The 23,999-nt window shown below is 42.4% G+C and overlaps 1 protein-coding gene across 1 annotated transcript; it reads left to right on the forward strand.

Moving 5' to 3' along the window:
• Positions 1–31: 31 nt before the first annotated feature.
• On the forward strand, positions 32–17,873 carry LOC112965517. Its single transcript, XM_026064552.1, is given in 6 exon segments — positions 32–225; positions 6,960–7,071; positions 7,073–7,110; positions 7,298–7,455; positions 13,532–13,620; positions 17,455–17,873. Coding segments are annotated over 6 exon segments (657 nt in total). The 3' UTR covers positions 17,521–17,873.
• The last annotated feature ends 6,126 nt before the right edge of the window (positions 17,874–23,999 follow it).

Consider the following 23,999-nt stretch of genomic DNA (forward strand, 5'->3'; position numbering starts at 1 on the left):
TTACTTGAGAAGTCAAGGTTCCCACTGCAGAATGTGGAAGGTGTCCCAGAAGAGTGCAGGTGGTGAAAGCTCTGCTCACAAAGCTGAGTTCATCAGTGAACTGTCCGTCAGGTTGCTGAAGACTCACCAGCTTGTTATGGGTGTGGACAGGAACCCAGCCATGGTCAACTGCTGCTTTTGCCAGCGGCTGAATAATAAGATGTTCTGGCACAACTGGAAACACCTGTAGGTTTTGATGAATTTTTTTCTTGGTGTCTGCACAGACATCTGCTTGAACAAAAGAAAATCTGACAGTGTGGAAATGTTTTCCTTCAGTCATTTTGCTACACACCCTACCTTCTGATTCTCACTGCCAGAACTGGGTTAGTGAGACACAGGACATAGCTGTCAGCCCAAGAGAAAGCAGCAAGGAGATCAAGGAGGGGAGTAAATGGGGAAAGGGGAATAGCTTCTCTCATTCTCTTGTTCAGCATCTAAAAAATTAGAGATTCCTTCCTGCCTGCAGAAGATCCATCAGAACCAGGAATTTCCACTAGGACTTGCTTTATGCTCCTTTAGAGTCCACCTTACCTGTTTTTCTTTAGTTGAATGACTGCTCACTGTCACCTCTTGTTTAAAACCACCATAACAGCAGGAGAGTGGAAGATGGCTAATATGGCATGAATTCTAAAAATGGATTGCTGGGAGGTGTGGGAATTGTAGATCAGCAACCAGAATATCTGTTCTGGGCAAATGAAGAGAAACTTTTGAAGATTGTATGCTCAGGTTTAGTGTGACATAGTGACAAGAGTCTACACCATTTTTATAGAGGAAAAGACTATGGTAGAACTAGACAAACTGCAGACAAAAGCAACTAGGATAATCCAAAGTAATGTGCAAAGAACAGACTGAGAGTCTTCAGTCTGAAAAAGAGGTGACTGAACAAGGAGATGATGGAAGTTTATAAAACCATGAGTGACCACAGGATGATTGTTTGCTGTCCTCTCCCAAACAAGAACTGGTGTGTATCAGCTGGAGGCAAGTTTAGAGCAAATAGGATGATGAGACTCTTCACCTACTGCGTGTTCAAACTCTGAACCTCCTCATTGCAGGATGTTGCTGGTGCTAAAAATTTACATGGGGTTAAAAGCCAGCTGTTCAGACTCATGCCTGAAAAATCTATTTCAAACTGTTAAGTATAAAAACATCGGCTTTGTTTCAGGAGGTCCCTGAAACACAAGTYACTGCAGGCTAATAATGTAGGAAGATTGTAGCTGCCCTGGTTTTATACTTCTCCCTAGACCTTTCCTATTAGTCACCGCCAAGGACAAGACGCTGGCCTTTGAAGGACCTTTGGTGTGATCTGGTACAGTTGTTCTTATGTGTAGAAATCAGGCTCTTCCCAGATTTATAAAGCAAGCCTTTTCCTGTGCTTCAGAAAGCCACTCCTAATCCCTTAGAAGCAAACACCTTTACAAAGCCTCTGAATTCTGGGTATCCCCATTGCCTGATGGCAGGCCAGGGGGCCTGCTTCTGTGGCCCAGTGCAGAGACCGCTCCACAGGCAGGAGAAAGCACTCCTTTATGAAGGGAAAGAAATGGGACAGCGAACCCCTTCACATGCCTACTGCCAGTAAGCTTCACTGTGCCCAAGAAGGAGCTATGCAATTACTCAGAATTTGGGTCTCCTATGTAGTGTACAAAATCAGTCCTGTCCGGAGGAAGAAGACTACTGTGCCTAAGCTTTCACTCCTTGCTTCTGCTTCTGCCTTGGCTTTTGGTCAAGCCGCTGCCCTGGCTGCCTGGCTGCGCTGACCATTGGATGTGCTGATCATCGCTCCTGTGCCATAATGAAATCTTACAGCAGTGCACTCCTTAGTAGCACACTTGTGCATGTCAAAAAAGTCAGAGGACGATTGTATGTTGTTGTGCTCGTGGTACTGAGCTGGGAAAACTGTATGTTCTTATGTCTTTGAAGCTCCTGGCACTGTTTTGCCTCTTGTCGCTCCTCATCTTCACACACAGTATTTTCTCTGCCCTCTGCAAGCCTGGCATATTTTTAACATGAAAAGAGGAAGTGCAAGGGCTAGAAAGGGTTTGTACAAACAGGCTGACTTTCTCTTCCAGTCATCCTTAACTGTGCCTCCTACAAGAAGTGCATTTTTTTTCTTAATACCCAAAGGTCCCTGTTAAATTCAAACTGTTGTATTTAACAGGGCCATCAGAATATGCATGTGGCCTTCCTTCCGTACACCTTGTCCTGTTTTATTCCCTATACTGCATTTTGTAGTGGTCTCTTGCTTTGTGACTGCACTGAAAGCTGTTTGGGGCAAAAATCTTGTCATGTTAATAGCACTGGAAGTTGGCCATCACACCTTCAGCTGTTGTGAACTTATTAAATAAAAATCAATGTAAAATATACTTGCCTGTTGCTCTAGTTTCAAATATAATATTTGTTTTTATATAACAGACGGATACAAAATGGATCCAGGTTTTCAGTTTGATCTCCATGGAGATATTCCTTAACCTTCTTATTCCAGCTTGCTTTTCTGCCTTGAGCTTCGTAGAGATGGGGAATGGCAGAAACAGTATTTTTGTGGCCTCTTAGTGCTTGAATTTTAAAAAGTAGTTTAAAACATGAGAAAAAGAGTTCCAGGTGTGGAGGCCATGAGAAAAGAAAAAAAAATCTGCATATATTCTGTTATCTGCATATGTTCTATTTCTTATGTTGATCTGCCTTTGCTTGTCTTTCCTGGTAGTCAAGGCTGCAGACCTACAGGAGGAAGAGTTTGACAATAATAATTTTATATTTACATTAGTCTTCACTGTGAGGCTGGGTCTGTGATAGATATGACAAATGGGATCTCTCTGGATACTTTTGAGATAGCCCATACCAAGGTGTGTTTCCCAAAAGTTGATCCTGTAGTTTCCAGGATCAGATTTTTGTCATTGTTTGATTTCTGCTCTGAACCATGTACTTGCTGAAAACCTACATAGCATATCAGTTTGTCTTCATTAGCCTTGAGCGCCTTTTGCTGTTTAAATCAAAGTATGTGATCCTGCACTTTCCCGMTCATTTAAGTTCTGTTTGTCAATAGAGTCTGAAAATGAAACAGCACTGAAAACCCTCTCATTATACTTTATATAGCTTCACTCTTCTTTGAGAGTTCAAATCAAGTGGAAAGACTGCTGACTGGTTATGCAAGTTAGACCATTCCATAGGGTATGTAGGACAAGGTTCCAAGGGAGGTCGGTACTGAAATTCTTGGTTTTGAGTGGGGGGATCTGAATGCTCTGAGTGTGCTCATTAATAGCTGCACTTTATAATTAATGTTTGTGCTCTGGCAAACATATGAGCTACATATAATTGTTAGACTTTTTTAAGCATTGATGCTATTTTCATTTAGCTCTTTGAGATTAGAACTTTATTTTTACACTTAATCTTGTATTTTATTCCTAAACTCCATAGAACATTTGGCTATGCAAAAACCATTAGGTATCACTGACAGAAATGAAGRAATCACATAATTGGGGTGGTGAAAATACAACAGATTTTTTGCACTGTTAAGTGTGAATTGTTGCATTACAGGAATTTGGGTCTTGTGTTGATTGTTAGCTAGAAAGTAGAGGCAAAACACAGCTTTTATTTAGCTTGAAGTGCAAGGAATTTTTAATGCATGCCAATTTGATGTACATAAGGTTATTTATCTAGGGAGCTGTTCTAAGAAATGAGCAGGAAGTGTAGGAGTTTGTCTGTATAACAGAATTGTGTCTAGTCCAAATTGATGGAAAGATTTGCTAATGTAAAGTGCATTTTTATTTCAAATCTGGGCTAACTTTTAAGCAAACCAACAGTCATTTAAGCAAACAATACCAACAAAATTTGTCATTTTTTGTGGCTTCTGCACAGTGCATGGTGAAACTTGGCATATTCCTTTGCATAAATCCAGACTGACTTTTAAGTTCCCAGTGATATCAGGTTTAATAAGGTTATATCAATTCACCTATCAACCACAACATAAAATTATGACCGACTGAGAAAGGCCTAAGTAACTGTTTCACTCTGAAACTCTTCAGTTCAATATAGAGGGCTAGGGAGAGACACAAACTTTGGGACAAAAATCGAAGTTACAAGCACTTGTGAATGTGTATAGTCAAGGCTTTGAGTGGACTTTCAAACCTCTGGGTATCATTGGTTATTTCTCTTCCCCAGTCAAAGAGCAGCCATTCAAATCACCCATGCAGTAAATTTGATACACATGGTTTCTTGCCTGAGCAGCTCTTGCATTCTTCCTCAACTAGGTCTACACTGTAAAAAAGCATCCAGACTGTGAAAAGTGTCTGGTTTCAGCCAACAGCACTGAATATAACTAATGCACAGTTCAGTCTTGCATTGAAGGGGGAACTGAACAATGTTTAAATGCATTCAACAGCTGGTATATTGCACATTCAAAGTATGGTTTGGTTTATATACAATGTAAAATGGAGAGTTTTAACCATGGAGGGTTGAACCATGTCCTAGAAGTCAATAGCTTTTCTTAAACACCATGAGATCTCCCCCCCCTCCCCTTTCAGTATGCACATACAGGCTGTTCAGAGGAGAACTGCCTGCACCTTCTGTTGCTCTGGTTTTGGCAGCCACAGAATAATGTGCCAAAACCCCCAGCTCCTAAAAAAATAATAGATACCTGAGAAAAATTAAATGTACTACAACTCTCAAGCAAGGAGAAATTACTTGCTTATATCTTCCTCGACAGCGACAAGACTGGTAGTAGTAGGGCAAATAGGCAGGGCAAATAGTTCAGCTTTACTGTCCATGGCATTGAGGCTGTATGTATACAAACTACACAAAGCCCTTGCCTATGGTGTAATTTACCCCACAGCCGGCACAGTGCTCAGTTGCTAGTTTTGCTGCAGGGCAATGCAATCCTTAAATACAAACCAGGAAAGCCTACAACTGACCTTCATTTCACAATAGCCTGACAACAGCCTTTCCTATATATCAGAAAGCATTCTAGCCTTTAGGAGGGGTTTAAAGATGCCTGTTACACTTGGCTTCAGTTGTTGATTTTTGGTAAACTGTGAAAGATTTTTAGCCTGGATCCTTTCCCACATCCTACACTATGGTGTAAGAGGCCTCTTGGAGTTGAATAGTTCCTGCACTAAAGGGGATCTCGGTGTTGAGTTTCTATCATGCTCCCTGTTTTGAGCCACATGCCTTTCTTGCATGGACCTCATTGGGACAGCTGCAGTGTATTGAACCTTCATTGGCTGACCAGGGTTCAGCYTGTGGTTGGATTCTTGAAGGGTTTTCCAGGAAGCTCTAAGATGGAGAACTTGTCAAACAATGCTGCCAACAGCAAATTTGTCATTTCATGAGGGAGATTTTTTTCCATCACCAAACCTCTACCTTACTGTTTAAAGAAGATACTGAGCCATCAAACAACAGTGAATCATTATCTCATGGCATGAAGAACAAAATAACTATAGAGTAGTTGGATTTTCAGTCTTGCTCAGGGCCTGAGAAGACTGTCAGAAAAAAACCCAATGCAGTTTCTTCTCTTTATGTGCTAAAATGTCTATAGTGCAGCAGCCTGTCACCTCTCAACTCATCTACAAGACTGTAAAGTAGTTATTTAAATGAGGATTACAAAGCTGTGGGCCTGGTAGCTGCCCTTTGGCCAGAAGTCTCTGAATTCCTTTATCAGTGACCCATTCCAAAATGGGAATGCTCTCCAGCCATCTTACTTGTTTAGATCAGAAGAAGTTGCCTTTGCCCTGGTAACTGAGAAAGGAGAAATGGAAGTTTTCCAGGGGCTTTGGTGGTTCTTTCTTGATGCAATTTAACCTGTTACTTCTTGTCTGATTCATCAGAGATGCACGTAACGATAGTTTCTATGCAACAGCCTTTTATGTCTTTGAAAAAAATTCATGTCCCCTTCTCTTCTTTACATTATATAACTTCAGTTCTTTCAACTGTTTTTGGAGAGCATGATTTCTAAACCTCTGATCATTTCTGCTGTTGTTGGGGTCTCTCTTAGTTCTTCATAGCATTCTTGTACCGCAGTGACCAAAACTAGATGCAGTACTGCAGGTAAGACCTTGTGCTGAATAGAGTCTAAGCTCTTGCACTCCTTTTTGTACATCCCAGTATAATTGCCTTTTTTGGCAACCACACAATATTGTAGACTTATTTCAGCTTGTGATTCTCTAGCTCCTTTACAGAAGTGCCACGTAAGCTGCTGTTCCCCATTCTGTATATGTACCGTTGATTATTCCTGAGGAAGTGTAGCACCTTGTTCTCCCCTTTATCAAATTTTATTCTGTTTTTAGACCTTTTTTTCAACTTGTCTGTATGATTTAGAATTCTAGTCTCCTCCCCCAGCATTGCTTATAACCTCCCAGGCTGGCATTACAACCACTGTAAATGACCCCTCTGCTTATTCATTATCCAGGTGACTACTGAAATACTGAATAATCCTTGACCCAACAATTTTGCAGTGCATCAGTTTTGACTGGGCTGTTATCATGACTACCTAGCATGATGCTGTGCAGGACTTATATTCCCAACTGGCTCCTGTGCGTTGCTGTTTTCCACAAGGATACATTATTTTCAGAGTTGCACTAAGCCTTTAATGGGGTTCGACACAGAGAGCAAGAGGTCAGTGGCAGGTCTTTTTTCTTCCAAGCAAACTTCTGAGTTTTCATTTCATTTGAAACCTCCTGGAACAGAATTTCACTTTAAGTAAATTACAGCTAAAGCAAAGGATGGGCGCTGCATATTTCAGCACAGTCCTTTGGGGAATAAAAGAAACAAATGCAAACATTTCCTAAGACCCTCTTATTCGGATTGCAGCAACCAGTGTTCACCAAGGAGAGGAAGTGGCCTTCTGGGAGCAGAGGCAATGCATGAGTAAAGCAGCAACCATCATTGCGGTCCCTTTAAATCTTCTCCTCCACTTGGCAGCTCCAATTTTTCAGTGTTGCTATAGTGAATCTCCATGGCAATGACCCTAATCAGGGAAGGGGGAGATGCAAGAGGGGACGCATGCTCAGTGTGGCTGCGTTGAGTCTTGCCTGCTTGCTGCAGCTATTTCCAAGGGTCTGTCACATAAGCGAAGAGAAAGATCAGGTACTTGGCAAACTGGCCCTTGGGGTGCATTGCATCTCCAAGTTCATGGCATGCTGCCGCCATGATGTGTGCATGTGGGTTTGTGTGTACGTGTGGATCTGTGCCTGTCATGTCTTGTCTGCTTCCCTGGGGGAACGGAGTGTGCTGGGAGCAAGCAGCAGATTTTCACTATTTCTCCTCATTTCAGGCTGAGAAGACAGCTTGAATTATTGATGAGAGTAATGGCGTTGCCRTCTGTCTGGAGCGTGATGCGTGTGGTGATCCCGTTCATTTCGGTGGTTGGCCTACTAAGCGTGAGGCTTGCTGGGGCCAGCCAGGACTCTGGGAGTGTCATTCCAGCAGAAAGTATGTATCCTGCCGTGCTACACTCATTCCTTCCCACTGCACCGCGTCTTGCTTTCTTTCCTTCAGTTAACCCACCTCATCCACACAGATCTTAAGCTCCAGGGTGATACTGCATTGCCTCAAATGCAAGGGTGTAATGATGACTTTGTAACCTGTCAGCAAACCACATGAAAACAGCACTTATAGAAACAGCAAGCAAGCAAAGAATTAGTAGTTACTTARGAAAAAATAATAACAGCATACGGTAATTTTCATCTGAGCTTATTTGAAAACTCTTTGGTTGTAGATCTTTTTGTTCTGGTTCTCGAGAGCTGTGTCTCCAGATTTGCCACTATACATACAAAGTCCTTGCTAAATTGGGTATTGKTAGAAGGAAAATCATGTTTATTTCTGCTAGGGCATTGCATTTCGTGTATTTTGGTATTTGGTTGGAACAAAAGGTCAAGTTCAACTTTCTTGTAACTACTACGGATTGACACAGGGGAAATTGACCCAAACAGCGTATCTGTAAACCATATACAGATTTCTGAAATCATGCTGCTACTCTGCAAAGCAAAATAACAAAATATGACAAATTGGGTTGGGCACAGTCCTTGGAGCTGGGAGTTCTTGAATTCAGATCACAGCTCTGTATTAACTTCCTCTGTGATTTTGAGCAAGTCTCTAGTTCAACTTTTCTAGCTCTGAAATGAGGCAATAGTACAAAGATATTAGGAGAAGGAGTCAATGTTGTCAGGGTGTTTTGATGAGGACAAGTGAAGTATCCACTCATTAGAAATGTAAAATAGCCTCTGGAGAGAAAAAAAAGGAAGGTAACTGCATACAAACCAACCTCTAGTTACTAGTGATACTTATTTTGTATCACAGCAGTCTTTTTACATGACCACCAAAATCCTTAATCCAAAGTCTGATTTAGTCACTGCATATTATTCTTCCAGAATAGTATTACTATTTTTTAAACAAGCCTATGGCTACCTATACAGGACTTGAATTCTGAATTGGCTTCTTTTTCCATTCTCTTCTTTTTTTGTTATTGGGACAGTGCTAAATTTGGGTTCTGTGCCATTCTAGTTCTCGTATCGCACTCATCTCTGTTCTGTGTCTGTTTTACAGGTGTGCATTAATTAACTTGAATAATTTTTGTGGCAAGTAGTCCATTTTGTCTTCTCAAAGAGAAAATGGTGATTGAGAAATAAATTGTATGTGCCCTTTGTGTGTCTTTGTTAGCAGAGGTAGGTCAATGAAATAAACATTTGGGGGAAAAAGTATAGAGTGGTTCCTCATTCCACTTGTGTAGTGGAAACTCCTATTTTATCTGTAGAACAGTATCTTGGCCACAGACTCTCACCCCAGTCTCAAGGTGTTATTTGATCTTTTTTATATCCCGTGGCCAGGTTACTGAGTCCCCTGAAGAACCCTTGAGAAAGATTCCTTGGTTTGTCTTGCTCTTGCATGTGAGAATGAGGATTTGATGGCAGGTCTGAGTGCTTTTGAGGAGAAGGGCTGCTCTGTCCTGAATAATGGAGGCTGGAAGYTTTATCCTGCTAGCATTTCTACGAATGCTAGAAAGTTATTTCTGTCTGAAACCAGGCCAAGAGGAAGGCTCCCAGCTGATCATGATTGTTTTGTGCTGCTGCAGGGACTGAGTTTTAAGGCAACAAGGAACCCAGGATGCCCCTAATTAGCCGGTTGTTGAGAGTGCTGCCTTGCTGCTAACTACTCCAAGTGCTTTCCTCTGCCCATTAGTACTATTTCTGATAGTTAACTTGTGGGGCTTCTAGGACACTGTGGATGCTAAAAGTTTACATGGGATCACAGAACTGATTAGGTAAATTCAAGAAAGAAAAGTGTCAGAAAGGGCTGTTAGATACAGAGGCACCTCCTCTGGCTTGGGAACTCTGTAAGCCACATATTGCTGAGGCCTGGGAGGGTCTTCTAGGGATGCATCCCTACATGTTTGCCATGTTCTTGTGCACTTTTGTGGGCATCTGTTGGGGGCAATGGAGGTCATATCTATACCAGGAAAGTACACAGTGCCCAGGGCTGTTCCCTGGCATGGGAACATGATTGTAAATGGCTAGAATGGTCCCTGGCACAGTTCTGCCCATGACAGGAGGCCATTTGCCTATCTGGAAGGCCAAGAGTTTATTCTCACAGAGATGAACTGTTCCATGCCAGCTCTTCTGAAAGCCTGGGAAGGCTCCTGGGCACAGGTTATTTACTATGAGGTATGTAGCTCGTGGAAGGCAAGACAGTGGGCCAGAGAGACCTTCAATTTGATCTAGTATAGACATTCTTACATCTTGTCCTACAAGACAGCTCCACTGACTATTTCTCACCAAGGAGCTGATAGTACTGGCCCATTTGGGGGGAAGTGCAACAGCAACACATATGTGCACCTTCCATATTGCAGGTGCTTAAGTCCATACTGTCAGCCCAGGTAAGCTGGTGTCTGTATGATCCTAAATGACCCAGGGAGAGAAGGGAGGCTGTAGTGCAGGTTCTAGCAGGAGAGACATGTACATTGACCATAATAATTCTGGTTTTGCTAAGGATAAGGGAGAAGAGAGGCATTTACTGACCCAGTATGCTCAGTTCTGTGGTGTTTTGTCCTTGCTGGTTATAGGAAAGGTAAGTGCAAGTGTGGGAGATGCAGGAGTCACAGTGGAGAGGTGTGAGGGAGTCACGGTTCTCTGTGTTACAGAAAGATACTGCCCCATGGGGTGGCAGTGGTATCTGGCTTGGGGTACCATCTCCTACTCTCCACTTTGCTTACAAGCAGATCAAAGAGCCATGCCTAGCCTATTATGAATAACGCTAATTAGCAGTGATTCATCAAGTCCTTGTACTATATACACAAGCATTTTGCATTTGCAAAAGACTGTTCAAGTAAAAAATGGTGTTACAAATGTTTGCAGAGGATTTTCTTTAAAGTTCAGTGCAATCTGCTAAAAAAATTAAGTAATTTCTCCAACCTCCCATTGCATTTAGAACCCAAATAACCCACTGCAAAAGCTGAAATGTGGAGTTTGAAGAACAGAAGCTGATCAGTCTGGTTTCATTAGCCAAGGTGCATGAAATACAAAGAATAAATGCAGTGAGCATGTGAGGGAAAGTAAATTAGACTTCCACAGTGTTTACAGTTCCAGTTCTTCACGAAGAATGTGGCCAAGAAGCGTATTTTAAGCTCTCCTCCCCCACTTCTCCCCAAACAGACACATACAGTCTTCATGCTGACAGGATCCATTTAAAGAATTATAGCTGACTCTTGATAATTCTCATTATGTTAATCCACAAACCTGTTAAGTCTCCCTATGAATGATAGCCTGTTCCCAGCTGTCAGCAAGGAATTAATAGCACTTTGCTGTACTTTGCTATGATGTGACTTTAGGTTTGATTTCATGATTGCTGTAAGCTGATGTACGTTTATGCTGCCTGTGCCCTTCCCCTCCCCAAACCCTGTCCTCCTGTCCTTGCCCCATTTCTTGTCCTGGCCCTAAGACTTGTACATTCAGCCAGTCCAGGGAGCTGCTCTGGAAAAAAAAAAAAATCAGTGATCAACTGACCAAGCAACAGCATGGTCAGCCACAGTGTGAACAAGGGAAGGTGTGGGAACACGTAGCCAAGGGCAGAAGGGAGGGTGGGACTGCTCCTATCGACAGCCACACACACTTAGATTTGTTTAACCCCTTTGTGAAACCAGACCCTTAGACATAGTTACTTTGGGGAAATGTCCAGGAGCATCCTACAGAAAGTACTGAGAGCATTAAGGGAGGATGAGTAAGGGAGCTAGACAGGCCTAATACTCTTCACTCTGGAAAATAGACACCTGGGGCAGGGAGTGATAGAGATCAGCAAAGTCATAAGTGGAACAAAAATAGTGAATATAGAATAACTGTATCTTCCAGTGCAAAAAGCGGAGGCAGCAAATGAAACCAGAAGATGATAAATTCAGAGCAGACAAAATCAGTATTTTGTTTGCACAATGAATAGCTGAGCTGTGGAACTCATTGCCACAGGAGGTTGTAGATGCCAAAAGTTTATGTGGATTCAGGAAGCAATGGGTAAATTAATGTGACTGTAGCTATAGACTTTTTGGGGAGTAGGGAAATCTTACTTCTTGCCTAATCTATTTTATTTGGGGAACTGCATTCAAGTTGCTCTGTGCTAATGTAAGTTGTGTGGTCTGATCCAGAACCCACAGATCTGCATGGGCAGATACCCTCAGTGCCACCACCATTTTGCTGCAGAAGCTGCTCTGATGTTTGAGCAGCTCCTTTCACGGGGATAGCAGAAGTGCAATAATCACTTGGCATGGTTGTGCCATTCCACTAGTATCTTCCTGTCCATATTGGCATGCTTGGCCAGCATAAATGCCAGTGAATGTTCCTGCAGAGCCATGGCCTTCGTGAGAGCTTGGGAAGGCTTCCTGGGTTGCACTCAGTGTTTGACTATGAAATTCATCGCTTTCCTCAAAGACACTTTCTCCACATTGCCGGGGCGGGAGACGTTCATTTGTGACCTTTAGTTGGGTTTTTCTCCTACAAGTTCTGATTTTGAGAACATTTTGGTGACAAGCACTTCAGGGTATGCGGCACTTTCCTGAGGTGGAGCCAGGGCAGGGTGCTTTCCAAGAAGACCACGGCAGCAGGAGGGAGCAGGCCACAGTGCCAAGGGAATGACAGATTTGCTGATAGCACATCAAGGATGCAGGTTTCTTTCTCAGGGCTCTATTCTATGCTCTGAAGTGAAAACAATTAGACTACTGAAATACTGAAAATGGTATTTTTTGAGTGTCTTTAAAAACATGCTCAAAGCCACCCTGTCACTACTCATCTCAGGCCTGGAGAGAGGCTCTTAGCAAGTGCTGCTGTTCTTATGGAGGTGGGGACCTTGCATTTCCCCACATCCTGGGATGAAATCCCTAGCTTGACTTTTGAATCTGCCTGAGATGTGAGCTGTGTGGAGGAGAGATGGAGGAGGCTGAGTGAGGGAGAAATGCCTCCTGGACAGGTCACAGCTCCGAAGAGGCCTGCTGGGGAGTGATGGAGCCAGAAGTACGCTGGCTGTTCCCTTCCATCAGGCCCAGCTCAGAAATGCCTGCCGCCCAGCAGGGAGCCAGGAATGGGGTCCTGCAACACCGCCCAGGAGCCCTCTGGCACCAGGGAGCTCCTTAGCTATCTGAGCAGCAGCTTTGCACCCACTTTGCTCTGTCAGAGCAGCACAAGTGGCTGCGTTATGACAATGATTTTAGCACTTCCCCCCATCAGGGGTGCTCTGTGATCAGTGTAACATTTTCTCTCCTTCCGTTCCCCATGCATCTCCTCCAGTATCTGCAATTTCTTCCCTTGAAAACCCACACTTCATTAACTCTGTGACTGAACGACAGGGAGTGAGATCAGTGCAGGGCGAATCTTGGCAGAGCAGGAATGCTCAGGCCAAAGATAGAAGTGAGGCATTTTGGTTGTCAAGTCCTTTCCTCCTCCTCCTCTTCYCTGCCTTTTCCCTGCCCTGCCCCTCTGTGCACACACGCCGGCACCAGCTGCAGAGACAGTGGGACGCTTTGCGTTCCTGGCAGAGAGAAAATACAGCAGCAGGTGAAAGGAAGCAAATACAGATCTGGCTCTGTCCCTTGCCAAGCTGTTCTGTAAGGGCTCCTGTAAAAACAGATCTGCCTCTCTGATTTCTGAACCACTGCAAACTGCTATTTTCAGAGTATAGGTTGAGATCTAACTCATGTATGAGGAGCTGAGGATTTTAATTTTAAGGCAAGAGGCTGGGGGTTGAAGGCACACAGCACCTGGCAGAATCAAGCCTGGCCTGTGTTCAGAAGAGCACACGTAGCAAAATGTTAATGCGCTTCTGCTTGTCTTCCTACATGAAGTGAGCACTTGCACAGGGATAGATATGGCTTTGTCCACAGACAGCCCTAACTTTGTACACATGCATGTGTGGGTGCCTGGTAGAATGGGTTTTCTTTCAGCAGTGCAAGATCTCTGAGTATTTCCTCTTTGTATTGCCACGCTCAAGACTGAAAGCTGTGACAGTGATGCCTTTTTACTGTCCCTTTTTCCAGGTCGTCCCTGTGTTGACTGCCATGCATTTGAGTTCATGCAGAGGGCGTTGCAGGATTTAAAGAAGACGGYGTATAATCTAGACACACGGGTACGTGTTTCTATAGAAATGTTTTTACTTAGCCTTTATCTCCCAGTAGCCAGGTCTCCTTGTCTATGTACAGCAGACATGACATCTCTGCTGACTCACTTGCATTTCAGCAAATAGGATTGTACCAAGTACAGATTATTTTTCACAGGCTGGAGAGGTTCATTAAAGATCATCTAATCAGACTTCTTGCATAACAGGCCAAAGAATTACCTAGACAGTTCCTGCATCAAATAGAGAAGAAAAGAAGATGTATGAAGGAGAAAAGAAAGATGATTGACTCTTTATCTCAAAACATTGCTTCTGAGCTGTGGTGTGACCACCCTGGACAGGAGCAGAAGGTGAATGGGACAGCAGGAGAAAAGGCAAGTAGGGCTGACAGAGAGGAAAGGGAAGTGCATATATTCCTCACTTATGTATCAATATTCTCCATGAAAAAGGAGGAAGCGAATTTGCTCAGGTACTTATCACAGCACAGAGGGCATTTTATRAATTCATATGCCTGTCTTGTGATACAGAAGTCCCAAAGAACAAAAACTCAGGGTATGGTAAATGCCCTGATTTTAGTAATGCATGCAGATGTGGGTTCATAAATATAGACAAATACTGACTGGGGTAGGACTTACTCATCTAAAATGCACAGGTGGTCCCCATGCTGTCTGAAGTATGCAAGGGGCAGCAGGTCTCTTATGTCTAATAAAGCCCCCCCCCCACGTACGCCTTGTACTACTTCTCCTTCCCTAACAGCTTCATAAACGCTGGCAACATGACAGGGAAGCAGCTTTTGCTGAGTGAAGTTGTAGCCACATCTCCCAGTTCCTTTAGGTGACTGCTCAGTGCCTTTGGCTAGTGCCATCTCCTTGGTAGGTGAGAAGGGTCCCTTGCTCATTTGAAGTCACACTCTGCTCAAATTGTCATTCACAGCAGAATCAACCAAAGAGATGTAAATCAATTACGTGTCCCAAACTATAATACAGAAGGATGATTATGTTTCTTTGCTTTTGGTTTCTTGTGACCTTGGGCAATCATGTAGGGCCCCACACAGTAAAGTTGGAGTGACTTCAGCTTTCTTGAGCTATCAATAGCAAACTGATTAGGGCAGAACTCTCAGTGCTGTATAGGTTACCTTTACAAAAGAATTTTCTGTGCAGGCAGTAGCATAATGCTAAATAACTATTGTTGCAGACTGTGAATAGAGGGGCATCAGCTGTACAATCACCCCCTGCAGCTGTGCTGGGCTGTTCTGGTGCAAAGTGGGGTTTCACCTGTTTGGATTAAGTTCAGCTGAAATGTTTTGTATCTATGCATGATATGGCAAGACCACATGCAGTCACAGCTGTGTTCGTACCCTTAACATCACCAGGTTCTTACATGGGAAGTTAAAGGAGGTACCAAACTTCTGTCTAAGCTGCACTGGGCAGATTTTCTGAGTGTAATAGAGGCAGCATGATTCCTTTAAACCCACTGGTGGATATATTCAGACATCTGTGTTGAGTATTCTATCTGGAGGGTGGAGTGTGTAGCGGACCCATCAGAGAGCAATGCTGTGCTGTACCATGGTCTGAGCAATCAGAGGCAAGGCAGAGCGTAGAGGAAGAAGTTGGCTCCAGAACGCCACAGAATAAGTCTCTGTTTCTGTAAAGACCTGGAGAGGCCTGAGATGTCAAGGCACTGATTCAGGGCAGCTCTCAGTACAACAGGACAAGTGGTACAGGAACAGTCCATCACCAAAACAAACATAACCTGTTATCTGGAACATCACCCACCATTCAACAGCTAGGAGTGTTCAATAGTACTAGTAACAAAAAGGTAGATTACTCTCCATCTTTTCGTGTCTTTAGATTGAGACTGGAGACCTTTCAGGAAGATGCTTTAGTTAAATACAAATTATTGAATGATACAGAGATACTAATGTGAAATGCAGTGGCCAAGGCTCTACAAGTGGCACATTCTGGCCTTCTATTCACTGAAAGGTACCACCTGCATATCCTTACCCAAGTGCTGGTGCTTGGCTTATGCTGACCAGCTCTTTGCCTTCTCAAGCTTTACCCCCAAATAACTTTATTCAGCAACTCTTGAGTATGGAAAGTCCTTGTTACAAGGGTAAACCCCATGAAGGACATGGCTTCCTAAGCCAATGCCAAGAGGCCCACAATTAATTTTGGTAATTGAGGTTTCTCTTTCACAGTCTTTCAGATTACAATTGAATGCTCCCAAAGCTGCTCTTCCTGCCTGTAGTCATAAGTCATTAGTGATTCCTAGGCAGGGTTTGTGGTAACAGGGACAGCTTGTTGGCATTACGATGAAATCCAATAAGTCTGTGTGATGTTAAGATGATTCTATGATCTCTACTGGGCTCCCAACAATGAGAGCATTCACTCATCCAGGATTGTATTGTACAAGCAAGGAGCAGTGTTTAATAACACATGCCATTGCAGTAAGCTGATAAGTGCAAGCAGACAAGGAAAGTGAACAAGTCCTCTTTAATGCAAAGGTGGATGTCAAAAGTTTGGGTTGACGGGGATAAAGGGCTGTGAAGGGAGGGAAACACAGCTCAGCAGGGACTTTGTAGCATGGTGGAGCAGGTCTCTACATAGAAGTGCCCAACTACTCCTATGGGAACTGAGTGTCTTTGTTAATCAAGCCCTTGCTGGTTTTAATTTGTCAGGAGGCATCATGTCAAAGGAACACCAGCTGGCTAAAGACCTTCTTGTTTCACAGAGATTTTTGATTGTGAACAAGCAGTTTTCAAGATTTTATGTTTTGTCCAGTGGAGATGTGAACCCCGTTCCTGGTAAATTTAAGCCTGTTAACTTTTTTTTTTCTTAAGAAACTCTTCAAAGTTAATCCACAAATTACTTTGGGGACCACAGACCACATGTTGAAAATCTCAAATTATGTTCAGGAAGAAGTTTCTCTTTAGTCACAATTGTACTTGCTCATGTGAGTTGCTGGCACTAACAATTTGATTGGGAGTCTTGCAAGAGACTCAGCTCCTGAAATGACGGGAATTTCAGCCTTTGTTTCTCAAAAGGCGAGACCAGGATCCACAAAATATCTAGGATATTTAACCACAATGAAATAAATGATACTTAAATATCTTTGAGGTTCTGAAATTAATTTTTCCTGGATACAGAGAAAAAAAGCTTGGAAATGCTTTTCTACCAAGACTCCAAAACCAAGACCCAGAAATTTTAAATGATGAGCACAGAGAGAGGTTTTCAAGCTGTTGATGGGATTCCAGAGGCATGGCTCCAAATGGAGTTGGCAATAAGGCAACCGTCAATAAATTAACTCAGGTTAAAATAGGAGCCACAAACTCAAGTGTAGATCTGCCCTGAGAGGTTATGAGTTTCAGAGAATAAGGTTAGAAAGACAGCTGGATTTAATTCAGAGTTATTCTGGAGAAACAGTAGTGTAACTGAGAGCACAACTGGCCCCTTAGCACACGCTATCTGGTACAATTAAATTACACAGTACTGAAGACATCACCAACAGGAAGCCATCAATCATTTAGAAGGAATTAAAAGCAGTGCAGCTGGAAGTGGAATTTTGCTCAGCATTTATAAAGCACACTTTAATAATTTTGCAAGCCTAGTCCCTACAAGTTAGCTAGGAAAATGAAAACATTTAAACTACAAAAATACTCTCCATGCATCCCAGTTCTAAATATGCTTATTTTATGTCACTTTTTCTGGATGAAAACCAGCACTAATAACTATGATTTTTCACTCAGCAAAGCACCTTGACTACAGCTGTGCTGAGGCATTAGGCCTAATCAATTATATATTCTTTTAAAGTGATATATTCAGTTCTTTCATTTCATGTTTTTTGCAGACAGAAACCCTCCTCCTGAGAGCAGAAAAGAGAGGCCTCTGTGATTGCTTTCCTGCAATACACTGAAATGAGCATGGGGATTTGGCCAGTGGACACTTACTCATTTTTAAAGTTCTGTTCAATAAATTACAGGAAGATCTAGAGTGCAAGTTGTGCCACACCACAAGGAAAACAATTTTTATCCAAACAGGTACAGCTCAGTTAGACCATTCTTGCTTTAATGTGTTTTATCATAACTGTATGTGATATTGCATCTGCTGAAATGTCAAAAGAAGAAACAGTGCCAAAGGCTCGCTCATGGGTTTTATGTAAGGACAGCATCTCACTTTTCTGATATTTCAAGCCAAATATTGTCCTTAGATTCTCAGGCCAGGCCCTCAGCACATATAAATCGCCATAGATCTGTGAAAGTCAGTGGAGTCTCATCATTTCATACCAGCTGGGAGAAGACATCTAAGGATATTTTTTAAATAATTCTTTGATATATTTAATGTTAGAATGTGGCCCTAAAATAAAAAGAAAGCTATTTTGCAATGATGCGTAGCTGAAAAGTTAGTTACAAGCAGTCATGGTTTTATATAAAATTAATAGTTGTCATTGACTACTAGGCAGTTCGAGGAAGGTATTTGTCCACAATTGTAGAGATTGTATCAATAGTCCAGTACATAGCAAACACAGTAATCTGCATCACAGCATTAATTTCTTCAGAGCCACACAGTAGCTGTGATCTTTTTGGAGGGATTTATTAAATACCTAATGTGATCAGTCACATTTGTAATCACATGAATACCGCCTGGCAATTGAACTGGTTGTGTCTGCCAAAATCTTCCGGAAAAGTGTCTTTCATTAAGCAAATCACATACTGGGTTGAACCACTCTCACTGGCCTCTACAGAGAGTTTTGGCAAAGAGCGTACAAAATGCCTGTGAACCCAGAAATCTCCTGCAAACTGTCTGCTGGGAACATTTAAGTTCCACCAAAATGGTCCATAGCTTTTTCATGAACTTTATACGGGGAAGAATTTCACTCCGTAGCAGGGGGTTAAAGTGCTGATGCTGTTAATATCCCTGCTGCAATCAGTGGGAGACAAGAGAGAACAGAACAATTCAGGCAGTGTAGCAGTAGACAGGATTTGGCCTTGTTACTCTGGGAAAAAAGCAGCAGATCCCTTCTCATTGTTTTACTTTTTCCTTTTCTGGAGGGGGGGAGGGGCAGGGGAAGAGGAGCAGAAAATGGCCTCGATGGAAAATTCTTGTAGACAATAAAAAATTTTTCATAGACTTAAAATATCATACCCAACAAAAGTGGTTTTTAAAGTTCTTTTATCCACTTTTGTTAATATGTCTATTTATCTTCCCATAACTGGCTGATATTTTACTGTCAGGCTGCTCAGTAAGTTATGTGGGTAATTAGTAACTTTTTAAACACAAACAGGCTAGAAATATTTATTTTATCATCATCCTTATTATACGTTTATGTGCATCACTTGGCTTTGCAAACTGCCATGAGAGGAAGATTGCTAAGCTTATTTTAGGGGTTATTGGTCCCTTGAGCTGCAGTCCAGTGTCAGGATCATTCAATATTTCCGTGTGTGTAGTAGGAGGGATTACAAAAGCAACAAGCCGGAGGTGGCATCATGTAAACTATTTCATGGTTGGTGAGCTGGACTCATCTGAGCCCCTGTCACAAGGCAGCCTGTTAAGTGTCTCTAGAAAATACCCTTGGAAAAAAAATAGTAAACTGGAATGACTTGGCTGCAGTAGAATTTATGGCTAAGTCATGGAGGAACCTTAATTTTGCAGTGCTTTTTATTCATTAGGGGTGAAGTGCAGCCCCAAGCTGAATGCAAATGCCAGGTCTGTGTATTACACAAAAGCCTGGGGACAGAATTGGGATTTCAGTGATGCATCCATGTTGTCTTGGCTTTCTGCACAGGACCGAGCGGCACCCTGTCTGACATTTCTTTCAACAAACTTTACAGGACAATATTGTCTTAGAGTTTACGTGCTTCCTCAGAGAGGGGTGCAGCTGACCAAATGTGTACATCTTGATCTTAAAGGTGACCTGGCCTCCTTCTAGCACTAGTGGAAAGAAAGAGATGTTTGGGGGCTTTGAGTCACATGACCTATTTTAAGTTGGTTTCTTTACGGTAAGATGACTGGCACTTCAGCAGTGCTGAATTCTCTTCATGAACCATAAAGGGAATCCAGGGCAAGGTGGAGGTCCACCTATGATCAGCTGAAACCTCCCACCCCAATGATATCAGTGTAAGGTTAGAGACTTTATGATGGATTTATATGTTTTCAAACCTCCTCTCATCCTTTTTGTCCCACTACGGCAGGCATTAGGAACTGTGACCTACTGCCAAATTATTACTTTGTTTGCAGACGTACTAGATATCACAGAGGAGTTCATTACCATATGCTCTGCCAAAGCTATTTGAAAGGCACATGGCTCTCAGCAAGGAAAAGCTTCCTTACACCTGCATTTCCAGTAGGAAATTTGCTTTGTCCTTTCTAGAATTCTAGAAGAACCCTTTGTACGTCATCAGGACCCAATATTTACTGAGGGTGTTCATGCAGCCCTCAAGTGCACATCCCCCTACCCCCCAATACATGCAAAATCCTACAGTTTGTGTAAAAGAGAAGCAACATGATAGACCAGCTCATTGTTTCTAGTAGTATTGCTCTCCACTGTAACACTGGTAACTGATGGGGAGCAATAGAGTTTCTTACCACAGATCAGGTTTTATTTTACAGTTAAATAGTAGGTTTAAAGCAACCCCTTTGCAAAACACTAACCTTACGTTGCTTTATCCCACTGGGATTTGAACTTAAGCAATGCACAGATCTTGACTTGGCTTTTTGCAGGAGGTGGGATTCCAACACCGAACCTGTGAATTTTCCAGCATAGCTCAGCTTTTGGGGAGGGCAACATACCTATGGTTTTGTATTGCTAGCGTGCATGCTTATTCTGCTGGTACCTTAAAGAATCTTCAAAAGGCCTATTAGCAAGCACTATTTTGGGCTGTGTTTTTATTTAGAAAAATGGTTGCTGACAGTTGATATATGCAGTTTATTATGATAAAAATCGGAGTGAATGGTGAGTGGATGTTTTCTGACTCCCAAGGGATCAGAGTGACATTGCAAGTTTACACCTGTGATGGTAGCGATTATGTTATATGTACTCCTCTTCGTCTATAACAATAAAAAGGCAAGATGCATTATAGTATTTGGTGTGCCTTGTTATTGATTTGGAAAGTTGTAGTGCTCATGCAGCCATAAATATCTGCTCTTTAATTAGGTGGAAAATCTACAGGGAAAAATGCTATTTTATGTCAGAAAATCAAGAAATCTTGTATTTGGGCTAAATTTATGAATGTATTCTTGATTGCTGAAGTATAAAATCTAACTCACTCTTATTTAAAATTAAAAGAATTGCAATGATTTTGTTTCTTTAAGAACCTCATACTTTGTACTTAGTGGTTAAGATAAAGCCCCTTATAATTAATATGATGGCATGAAGAAAACATTGAGCTAGATATTTTAAATTTATTATTGCTCATGAAGTTAAATTAAATTCAGAAATTCTTTGATCCTCCATTTAGTGGAAGAAACTGTAAATGTTACACATAGAGGGCTGTAACAGCAGGAGGCTTTAAGAGAGAAAGCTATTTTCTGTCTCTCTATTTAGGAGGATGGCCATTAGATGTCTGTTTTCCCACACAACACTTTTAGCATCATTTTGCTGTGGAGCCAAGGCAGTTCTCATGACCTTTTGAAACCAAGCTGTGTTTTCTTTTCTTTTGGTGCAATGCTGCTGCAGGTAGCCCTGGGCACATGACATTTGTACGCATGGTGGAGTGCAAGCAGTAGGCTGTAAAGATGCACAGTCAAGTTCTTGCTAGAAAAGAATTGGCATAATCATGTGGTGCTATCTCTGGATAGGCAAGATGACAGATAAATGCTGGTAATGCATCTTTCCAGCTTCTCACACCTGCGCTAATATCTTCTTTGGGTATAACTTTGTGTGTATGCTAAGGTAGTTGCTTTGAGCTAAGTCTCAGGATGACTCTGTGAAGATGTAGCTAAAATGAATCTCTGGATTTCATTCTGAAAAATGGGAACACAATTTACCTTGCTTGTAATGATTCCTCTGCTACATCAAGATTAAATATTATTATTGTTAGCTGAGTCTGGCTGGTGTATAGGCTCGTGCTTTTTGCCCATGGTTTTGCGTAGAATACCTTGAAAGCCCCATGAAATACACTCTCCAGAAGGAAATCTCATATTTAGAAATCTTTTTTTTTTTTTTTACCCTAAATTGATCTGTAGGTAACTCCTGGATGACCTGAGCATCCAATATACATTCCCCATTTTGGTTCGATAGTTACAAACTGTGTAGGCATGTTCCCTAAGAATGGGCCTCCATGCCGGTACCTGTGGACCTATGGGACGAGGCCTCTTCCTGCAGCTGGGGGACTCGTGCAGAGGGCTGGCCTTGGCTGCTTGTTTGCTGTCAGACGGGAGATCTCACCTGCTGATGGAAAGTGCCTTCAGTGTTGAAGGAGGCTAATAGGAATTCCAATTTCACTCAAAGGTAATTTAAAAGAAGAAAGTCCCTGAGGGGGTTGTGCCTTTGTTGAGGCAGAGAGAAGCACAAAGTCGAAGGGATGATTTTTCTTTGCAGCTGGCACAAGGCAGAAACTTTGCTTTTGATTCTCTCAAGTCAGCTACTGACCAGCAGACAGGAGGGGGAGACCCTCTCACCTAAAGCAGTGTGCTGCTTCGTCCTTCCCGGAGCCAGCTCTTGGTGGGGGAGAGAAGACTGGAGCGAATGTGGAGGGGAAAAGAGAGACCTGCCGTCTGCAGCCTGGCTGAGTTCCTGGCAAATCAGCGCTCCTCACTGAGAAACCAGATCTGCAGCCTCCTAAGGATTTATATGCTGTGCATGGTAAGCGGAGGCTGCAATTATTCTGAATGAGGGCGGCGTTGTACACAGCCAGCACAATGGTATCAGGGCCAGGATTCAAAATGGGGAGCACAGAGACGTTGTGCACACCAGTGCAACAGAAGGGGTTATTTCCCCCAGTGTAATCAAGAACAGCATGTGTATTTTCTAAGCATTAAGGAACCTGCTTTTGAGACCTGTGCAATGAAGTGCAGATGGAAGAGGTGGCTGTGAATAACCCCTGCATTCCTCAGATGGAGCTGTTCACAACATGGCAAGTTTCAGGGAGGCTTTGTGTTATGCCCATTCCCAAAGAAAATGCAGCGGAGCTGGAAACATCTTGTGCAAATTGGTACTTGCCAATTCAAAAATGTAGGGAAAACTAATTTGTATGTGTTATTTCTAGCCACAGAGAAAGGCAGGACTCACTTGAAGAGTGCTCTTGGCAGCAAAAGTTAACTAGAGGTAGAAAAATAATATCACTTGCAAATATGTACATATGTATAATATATATATTATATTTATGTGTATATATATATAAAAATATTTAGCCTCATTTTTGCTCCAGTAACCATTCCAAATAAATAATTCCTGACAGTGACAGCTTGAACAGGATGGGTTTGTCTGCTAAACTTCTGAAAAGAGACCACGATTTTCCAGTTTCTGATTCYGGTTCTGCCAAGAACTGGCCTTGGGGCTCTGAACTCTTGGGGTTCAGTCTCTCTGCATCTCCACATGGCCAAAGGAAGGAAAGATTTTTTTTTCCCTGTATGCTCATGATAATTTGTTGGCTCATGTTCACAAAGTGGTTTGAGAAGGGTCAGTGTTGATTATAATTACTGTTGGGCTCCAAATGAGATTAACTGAGTGCCAGAGATGCCAGCTTTGGCTCAGGAAGTCCCTGAATCACAAAATACTAGTGAGTGGCAGAATATTTTGCAGATATAACACTCTATATATGCTCTGCTCTTACCTTCTTCTCTAAGCATCTGTATTGACTGCTGGAGAAGCATACAACACTAGAAAGACTTTTGGTCCGACTTGATGTGGACAAACTTATGTGCTTATGTTATGTTCTATATCTATAAGACCAGAAAGGAAGCTGAAGTTATTAACTTCCTTCCCCTAAATGCAGAGGGGAAAATACAAGGAGTCTGTTAGAATATCACTTCATCATCCCCACCATTCCATGAGAACTGACTTCAGGGAGACCAAAGCACATGGTAAACTTTATAGCTTGTGCGGGACTTGTGCATTCCCACATGAGCAAAGTGGGAATACAAAGAACCAAGTCCTTCCTTCTGTTTCCACAGCACCCACAGTCCATTGAGAGCCCACTTGCCTCAAACYTGTCTCATCTGGCTCCATCCCAAGCTGGGTGGCAAAGGGAAGATAACCAGATCTGTGAAACATGTAGCTCCAGTTGGCTGCGCAGCTCAAACATGACAGAGAGGAAAGGCAAAAACAAAAGGATCAGTTGAAACAGAGCAGTCATCCATGATGGAGCTTTACACAATGAGGAACCTCAAGTAGCCACTTGGTCTGTCTGTGTGTAAACATAGCCCTGTCCCTAGTAAATAAATAAGAATTCACAT

The sequence above is a fragment of the Apteryx rowi genome, unplaced genomic scaffold (genome assembly GCF_003343035.1).
Source record: "Apteryx rowi isolate R43461 unplaced genomic scaffold, aptRow1 scaffold_22, whole genome shotgun sequence".
Taxonomy (NCBI): domain Eukaryota; kingdom Metazoa; phylum Chordata; class Aves; order Apterygiformes; family Apterygidae; genus Apteryx; species Apteryx rowi.